Below are 9,118 nucleotides of genomic sequence, written 5' to 3' on the forward strand. Positions count from 1 at the left end.
CGAGATTTAAAAAAAAAAAAAAAAGGAGAGAGAAGGGACAATACGATAGAAAAGTATAATAAGCAGAAACTCACAAAGAAAGACGAGCCATGAGAAGGGGAAAGAATATGGAAAAACAGGACATTATAACATTGACGCTAAACAGACGGAAAAGACAAGTATAAAAAAGCAACAGCACTGACTCCATTACCAACGCGATTGAGCGTCGGAAAATATAAGACTATAGATCCCCTATATTTTAACGATTAACTCCTCTTCCCTGATCCTGATATTTAGGATCGGACGAATTTCAATTCCATGCATAAGGTTCAATATGCTTGGTCGCATTTTCAACATTATACCACGATTAAAAGGAGAAATCCTCTGAGTCTGTCCTCACAAGCTGTGTGCCAATGAGAAAGTGTAAACCTGGTCCAGATTGCAAATGAGACACTGTACCGAAAGCCCAGAACTAAAACTACAGTGCACGTAGCTTTTTGTAACTTTGTAACCTATCAGCTCCCTGAGCGGCTGCAAATTTGTGTGCGCGTTTGTACGAATAATTTCGGTAAGGACCGGATATATGTAAAAGAAAATGAGACATTGGTCATAAAATAAATAACTTGAAGAGAGAACGGCGAATAAGTCAACAGCTTCAGGTGGATAACAACGATCTGAAGCTGACCTTACAGGTGAATCTGGAGGAGTCCAACGGTGAACGTCAGAAGCATGGATCCGAACGGCGTTCAACAAACAGGTCAGTGACCAGCCCCACGTTACTAGTCTAAGTCAACACTGAATTATTTACTGCGTTTTATTTACTTTGCCAGCAATTCAACGTTGTCGTTTAAGTTGTTATAACTGAGCGATAGAGCGATATAGTAAGTGACAGTTGGTTTTAGTGTTGCCAACTCTCACACATTCACCTTGACAATCGCACTTGAATGCGTGATATTTGACAACCGTGTAGCATGCTCTCGAAGTTGGTTCTTTTTATTAAACGCGTAGTTCGCAGTTCTTGGTATTGCTAACGGTAACTTAAAAAATTAGGTCCAGTGTCGAAATATGCCAGTTGAGACTATTGTTGGTGAGTCTGTAAAACACAGCAGTATTTCATGAACGGCACAATTCAACTCGTATGACAGCTGTTCATACTTAAAAACAAAGTTTGTTATCCTGAAATGGTCCTGAGTGACCACCCCACAGGGAATTCAGAATGCTGTCCAGCCAGACAGAGACGGTAAATGCGTAATCATTTACAATAAACCTTAACTGCTGTATTTCGAAGTCTGTGTTTGACTGTCATTTTGCCTTTCCATTGCAACTTCGCAGATAACAGTGCGCCAGGTGAAGCTTCCTCGGGAGCAACCCAAAGGATGTCAAGACAGCAGATCCTGACATTGATATCAGTGGCATCTGTCAATTTCAGTTCTATGATCTGTTACTCGATATTGGGCCCGTTTTTCCCGAATGAGGTGATTCCTGACACAGCTCATTTTGACAGAATATTGAATATCCTTTCAGAGGCTAGCGAAACGGCATTTAAGCGGCTTCCGGGGAAGTATGCATGTTCATATGGAACAATACGACTCTGTGGCGGTGTCTGTATGAGGTCATTGTTGTCGGAACCACGTGTGCTGGGCTGGGGAGACCCTCGGGGACTCAGGCGCACGTGAAAGTGCGCGCGCGTTGAGCAATGTGTGACAGGAGGGCTTACGAGGTACAGGCGCCCGCTGCACAAGGTTCATCCAACAAACAAGAATAGATTCATTCATGTGTGACAGTTCTCCCTTGAGGTTAACTTGTGTTATTAGACATCAAGTTTTGCAAAATAAAATGCAACTCATTTGTAAATAAATGTAATTCATGTGAAAAGTTGGTAAGAAGGGCCCCTTGTTAAAATGAAAAATATCTGACATCTGTAGTCTTGATGTAATATTGCATCTATTGTTCTTGTTCCAGGGCTGTATTGTTGGACCAACCCCAAATTCCAGGCAGAATCAAACTGTGGAATATAGATATTTATCTCTTATACCACAGTGATTTCTAATGTAAATCTACACATTGTTGACTCCAAGCAAATTTTGTGGTCAAGGCTCCCGTATGATCGCTAGCCAGGGACAGCCTGCTGTATTTGTCATGCTGTGTCTGAATTTGTGCTGCCGAAGAGCCTTTGTTAGCTAGCAGTCATACATAGCCACGTTTGGAAGCATCCTTGCAGTTGTATTGTAGCTGATACATAAGTGGTCCATCTTAGTGCTTGCACCGTTATGCACATTCTGTCTGTCTGTCTACAGTGTTCTATGGAAGTGACAGCAGTGGTTGTTTCTAATCCAGGCAAAGAAGAAAGGAGCCAGTCAGACTGTTATTGGCCTTATATTCGGATGCTATGCTTTGTGCAATTTGATGGGATCATTAATACTGGGTAAATATGTAAGTGAATTCGCCCCTTTGACAATTTCCAGGAAAACTGCCGTACACTGTGCCAATTTTTCATACTCGGAGTTTTATCTCTTCAGATTGTTCACATCGGAGCAAAATTCATGCTGATTTCAGGGCTATTTGTGTCTGCAGGCTGCACAGTTCTCTTTGGGTAAGTTTGGGCATTAAGTACGGCTAACCTGTCTGTGATTAAGCCTTTCCTATTATTCTGTTATAATTTCACACCTCAGCTTTGAGTGACTGTGGCATTTGCTTTGATTCTCACGCAATATTTTGAGTTTGGCAGTTGCTAAAATTAAATGAATTAAAATAATGCATTAGGAAGAAAAAAATGCAAAAATACAGTGTAATACTGACTTAAGTTCATTCCTTAAAGTTAAGCACAAAGCGCATTACAGTTACATCTGGGAGAAGCTTACAAGGTTTCAATAGTAAGCACACAGACGTCAATCTACTTCCAGCTGAATAATTTGTTCATTTGGCCAAAAGAGGCAGGATAATGATCTCTATGTGCCAATTGAAGGTGAACAAAAAATCTGGCTTGTGAGTAAAAGTAATTCTGATTCAACAAATACATTATTCATATGCACTACTGAACACAATCAATTTAGATTGAACTGTTGACCATTTCCCTACAAATGTGGCATTTTTTGTAGTTTGCAGCTTAGTCATGGTACAAGGCACGGTGAGAACTAAAAGCAGAAGGTCAGCATATTTATTGTTGTTTTCTGAGAAAAGAAAACATATTTCATATTCAACACGTGCTGTAAATCAGAGCAGAGGCTCTGATTTGCATTATGTTGCATTACATGCATTTAGCAGACGCTCTTATCCAGAGCGACTTCCAGCACAACAGAAGTGTATCCATTCAATTTAAACGAGCAACAGCGTCAGACCAGGCTAACACTCCCAGACCAGTGAGTGTGAGCATAATTACAGTTATAAAACTACATGACTATTTTATTACTGTGTGTACCTCTGGATATACCAAGCACTTGCTTATCAGATGGCCTTAAAAAACACTGAGTGACAAACACCCCATAGGACGAATTTAATGTGTTTCACTAATGCTTTACATAAACCTTCCTGTGTGCTGTTAATAAGTCAATGTACTGATTACATATACCTTTCTCATTTTTTTCTTTTTTTTTTTTTCTTTTTTCATCGCAGCCTGCTGGACAAAGTACCCGGGACGGTGAACTTCGTTGTGCTGTGCTTCATCATAAGGTCTGTCGATGCCGTGGGCTTCGCGGCCGCGATGACATCCTCCTTTGCCATTTCTGCAAAGGTATTCCCCAACAATATAGCGACTGTTCTGGTAAGTCTGGCTAATCTGCGCGTGCGAAGCCTGAATGGTATGTGGCCATGCATTAGGGCCACACATAAACAGTATGAGCATTAACATGTCGTTATTTTGTTTTGCAAGGCAACAATGTGTGGGTTTTTTTTGTGTCCCACAGGAGCAGGCTTGGTTACATGTTTCTGTGCATAGTGCTGGTATTAAGGCAGGGTGCTCTTTGCCCTTAGGGTAAAAGGATTATACAAGCTTTACTTTTCCATTGTTACATATTTCCACTGTTTTCATTTGTGGGACTAATGAGCAAGAAATATTATGCAAGGAACTGAAAATGTCCCCTTTTAATTTTTTTGTAAGTGAAGGATAAATTGCAGTTGGTTGGATTCCAGCTCCACATCAGGGCACATCATACATGTGTGCAGTCTGGTGCGTGACTGTTCCTTAAAAACACTGCTCACTCTAATCCGTCTGCTACATATGAACATTACATTACGTTATTGTCAGTTGGCAGATGCTCTTATCTAGAGTGACTTTACAGAGTGGCATGAAAAGTTGCACAAACAGGACACCACTAGCCACACATGAACAAGAGTCAGTGCCAAACGGTGCTAAGATCACAAATGTTCAACATGTAACTGCAAAGCAGTATGAACCTGTGATGATGAATGCATGAATGTTGTTTTACTTTCAGGGCAGTCTGGAGATTTTCACAGGCCTTGGGCTCATTCTGGGACCCCCCTTGGGGGGACTGTTATATCAGTCATTTGGATACGAGATCCCCTTCATTATTTTGGGTTGTTTTCTCTCTCTGATGGTGCCATTCAACATGTACATGCTGCCAAACTTTGGTGAGTGTCTGCATTGACAGGTTTCTAAATGCCATTATGTAATGCCTTGATGATCTCCGATCCCGGGCCAAGACTGCTGTGAATGCTGAGTTTCCCTTCCTGCTGAGTTTCTCTTGGGCTGATTTAGATGTTGTCTGAGCACGAACTGATGCTGCCTCATGAATGTTGTGTAATGTACATTTGGAATAAACTATATATACATGTATACTGTATACATGTGTGTATATATACACACATTACACACGTGTGTGTGTGTGTGTGTGTGTGTGTGTTTGTGTATTTATATATGTAGTATCATCTGCTTATGCTAGGTTGCAGTAATTCAGTGAGGCATTGGATGCATTTCGCTACCCATGGTGAAATTCATTCATTCCAAACCTTTTTTGGGTGCAAGCTAGAAATTCCAAATTAAGCATAGTACATTAAGCATAGTACCATTCTCTTGTGTAGAATAACCGCAATGACTGTTTTGAGGGATAGATCAGGACACACCAGTACTGTGTTCCAGCCTTAAATGTATGTAATAATTCAACATGTCCATCATCAAGCACTGTATCTTTACCTTAACCTTGTCTATTCCCTGTCATTTCACAGTGCTCATTCACTTATTTAAATTCAGTAAATATTTGCCACTCCTTTGTTCATGCATGTATTTATTGGGCAGAGGAGAAAAATTAATGCTGATGTTTAAATTTTCTCATTCAGATGCCACGCCCAGCAAGGACTCCTTCATCAGGCTGTTCACCCGTCCGAAAATCTTTCTCATCTCTTTCGTTATATTCACGCTGAGCTCAGGACTGGGCTTTCTGGACGCAACCTTGTCCATTTTTGCCACAGAAAAGGTAAAGTTGGAGCATTTGTCAAAGCATATCTGATCATGTCTGATTTTTATATTTCTCATAAAGCGTATCTCCAAATGTGCTGTAATTCTTGTCTCGGACTGTAATGGTATTTACCAGTAACGTGTAAAAGTAAATCAGTATGATTTGTCATCGATGTGTGAATTGTAGTTCACTCTGTTGATGAAATGCAAAGTTCTTGTGTGAGATTGAAAGGCATCATTCACAGTGTTTTCCTGGATCTACAGTTTGGTCTGAAACCAGGCTACGTAGGACTGCTGCTGCTGGGAGTATCACTGCCCTACTGTCTGTCATCACCTTTGCTGGGTGTCGTCAGCGACAAGTTTCCTGTAAGTAGAGCCATGTGATTGGAGGAGAATCTGTTATCGTCCGTCTGTACAAATTTTGTAGAATTTCCTCAAAATGTGTAGCATTATTTGTGCATTTTAGGTACTGCGTAATGATAGTGAACCTTTACAGGAATTCAACACATAAAATGTCGATTAGTGGCTTTCTGATTTGTTTGTAATGCCTCTTATTAATGAATACTTTTTTTGAGCATCCAGACTATACATCTGCAATTTGACAGCTCTGGTTTCTCTATTGAGAATCTGAGCCACCTAGAATTACTTTGTGGGGACCTGCTGTCTGAAAATGTTCATGAAGGAAGCAAGTCCTCTACAGTTCGGATGGGTTCAGGGTGCCGAAGTGGACGGGTCTTGGTGATGCTATAAAAGACTGTTATTTACTGTGTTGATGCTCCCATTGACTCAGGCCGCTAGGAAATGGCTTATGGTTGTGGGCGGCCTGGCAACAGCAATTGGCTTCTGTTTCCTGGGCCCCACCCCCATTCTGCACATACAGGGGTGAGTGTGTGCTCATTTAGACTCTCTACACATTTTGGATATTAATCTCACGCACGGTTGAAATGTTTTATCGCTTGTTGCGTTTATTTGAATTTAATCGGCTAACATCCCCGACAGCTGAATTCATTGGTCAAAATTAAAACTGCAAGCTGTAGATGCAAGATGGAAATTATTGATGTATGTGGAGAATGAATCCATTGTTCACCACGTTACACAAGCAAGATTACACAGCTGTGTGTTTATAACTGTAAACGTGCAAATTTCCCTGATTGTTGCTTAAATCAGTGTTTCCCAAAAATAGTGCTGAGGACGCTATGTTCAAACATTATTTAATGATTTGCCTTAGGTTACAGTGCATACCACTTATAAGGACCACATAAGTCTGGGACTATTTGATTATTGTGATGGTATGCATGTACATGGGCAGATTTATTGAGTGAGCTCTCTGTCTGTGTAGTCAGCTATGGCTGCTGATCCTTATGCTGACCATCATTGGCTTTTCCTTGGGAATGACTGGAATCCCCACCTTCCCAGAGATCCTCATTTGTGCATAGTAAGTACACACACATACTGTCTGCATACAGACACACATTATATACACAGTACATACATGTACACGCTGTCTTTTCACACAATACACACACAGCTTACAGGCGCACACTACACACACTTACACACTGCATCTACACATAATACACACACACACACACACACACGCGCTGCTTACACACAGTACACACAATGCACAGTAGATTCGATTTTGTGCGAGAACTCTAACTCACCTTCTCTGTCTTGCAGTGAGAATGGATTTGAGGAAGGCCTGAGTACTTTAGGACTGGTGTCAGGGTTGTTTGGAGCTGTGTGGTCCATTGGGTAGGTTTTCCCAGCTGTGTTCTGCTTGCTGGGGGATTACATTACATTGGCATTTAGCAGACGCTCTTATCCAGAGCGACTTACATCAGGTACAGCTTTCTTCAGTGTTATCCATTTATACAGCTGGATATTTACTGAGGCGGTTGTGGCTTAAGTACCTTGCCCAAGCATACAGCAGCAGTGCCCCAGCGGGGAAACGAACCGGTAACCTTCGGTTACAAATCCTGCTCCTTAACCACTGTGTTACACCGGCGCCATGTTTCAAGGGAACATGGATTTGACAGGCTTTCATTAAGCTATTCATGTAAACTGTTCATTAATCTGCTTTCATGAAACTATTACTCATGTAAAATCTTGTTAAAATTAAAGTGTAACCAGCATCTGAATCTTTAAGGAGTGTCATAAGGAGAAAACTTTTATACATTTAAAGGGTTAAAAAAAACAGTGTATCGACCTTTTATAGGATGTTCTTTGGACCAACATTCGGTGGATTTATGACGCAGACTCTGAATTTTGAGTGGGCAGCCACCATCGAAGGAGGAATTGGCTTTATCGCTGTAAGTACAGAACCGTCTCCATCGAGCCATCTGTAGCCTGCAGCCCACCAAACCTGCAGGATCACATTCTCAATGTACCAGTCTGATTCTGTCTCATCTTCCGTGTGTCTGCCAGGAAGTCAGCAAATTGTATTAGCTGGAAATTAACGAAGAGAAATCAGTTACTCTTGGACCAAAAACAGAGTGGCTATTCATACAGGACAGAGGCCTGAACTTTCAGCAATGTGGTTTTATTTATTTGTTTATATTTATTTATTGTATATATTTATTTGTTTATTTGGTGCCTTGATGGCCCCTGTGAAACAGATGGATAAGAGTATTTGATATTTTAATAAAATGCAGGGGCATACTCATGTTTTTCAAGTGTACTAATCTGCATTTTTTCTCTTCTTAGTCCTTCCTCCTGGGTGCATATTTCATCTCTGAAGGAGCTCAGAGAAAGAGGTAAGGCTTGCTCTTGAGGAATCAGTATATCAGGCAGAGAAACTATCTGTGTTCTTCCAAAAAATGAAATATTCATCACATTCTGGAGAAATATGGGTGATATGAAATAATGTTTAATCTTATACATTCTTGTTTAAGAATTATCTTGAGCAAACAAGGAAAATCAAATTCGTAACATAACAGACCTCTTTGAATGCTTTATGTCTTTTAAATAGAAGTCTATTTCATTTTAGCACGTTAAAGTCTTCTATGTGTATTTTTATATTTTTTCTTTTGAGTGTTGTATGCGTAGAAAAAGCAGCAAATGTACATATTCAGTGATGTGAAACACTTTGATGTCTTGATCCCAGGTCTTCTCGAGTGGTTGGTAGGGAATCTCCTGAAGAAAGTTCTCCTCTTCTGGGCTAAAATTCAGCCAACTGACCAGAGATACACTGAGACCAAGGACCACTAACATGTAATATGTAGAACATCCTCCCATTTTTTTAAAAAATATCGTTCATATGGATTTTATGGCAATCTTATCTGTATCATTCAATGTACTTGATTGTAACCACTTGACTGTGTAATTTCTTTGTAAAGGATACATTTTATTGTTGACAAATTAATAAAAGCTTTTTACTTGAAATGTGTAAAGTTTAGTCTGTAGTCTGTCATATATATTACATATTACATTACATCCATACAGTAGTTATTTTAATAAAAGAAAACAGTTTACTTCATCGTACCATTTGTCTCCTGTTTCTGAGATGTAAATATATTTCAGTTCCAATGTAAATCAAAGCTGGCTATAGGAGTAGAATTGTACTGTAGCATATGTGTGGACACAGGCTGTCAGAATTCTGGACCAGGCTCCCCAGCCTTATCACTAGCCCAGTTTTCTCACTGAGGAACAGACTGTTTCAAAGACTGAATTTAGCTTTCTTGTGACATCTGAGTCTAGTCAGGTGAGAGCATTTCCGGATCTGAATGC

At 40.2% G+C, this 9,118-nt stretch overlaps 1 protein-coding gene across 1 annotated transcript; it reads left to right on the top strand.

The window, feature by feature from the left end:
• Positions 1 to 451: 451 nt before the first annotated feature.
• slc18b1 (solute carrier family 18 member B1) lies at positions 452 to 8,693 on the top strand. Its single transcript, XM_036542689.1, has 14 exons — positions 452 to 736; positions 1,312 to 1,454; positions 2,317 to 2,412; positions 2,499 to 2,572; positions 3,592 to 3,739; positions 4,410 to 4,566; positions 5,272 to 5,408; positions 5,654 to 5,755; positions 6,180 to 6,271; positions 6,729 to 6,824; positions 7,070 to 7,144; positions 7,608 to 7,701; positions 8,096 to 8,145; positions 8,496 to 8,693. Exons 1-14 carry the CDS (start codon positions 709 to 711, stop codon positions 8,551 to 8,553), a joined length of 1,350 nt encoding a protein of 449 aa, XP_036398582.1. The 5' UTR covers positions 452 to 708; the 3' UTR covers positions 8,554 to 8,693.
• The last annotated feature ends 425 nt before the right edge of the window (positions 8,694 to 9,118 follow it).

Source organism: Megalops cyprinoides, chromosome 12 (assembly GCF_013368585.1).
Source record: "Megalops cyprinoides isolate fMegCyp1 chromosome 12, fMegCyp1.pri, whole genome shotgun sequence".
NCBI classification, from domain to species: Eukaryota; Metazoa; Chordata; class Actinopteri; order Elopiformes; family Megalopidae; genus Megalops; species Megalops cyprinoides.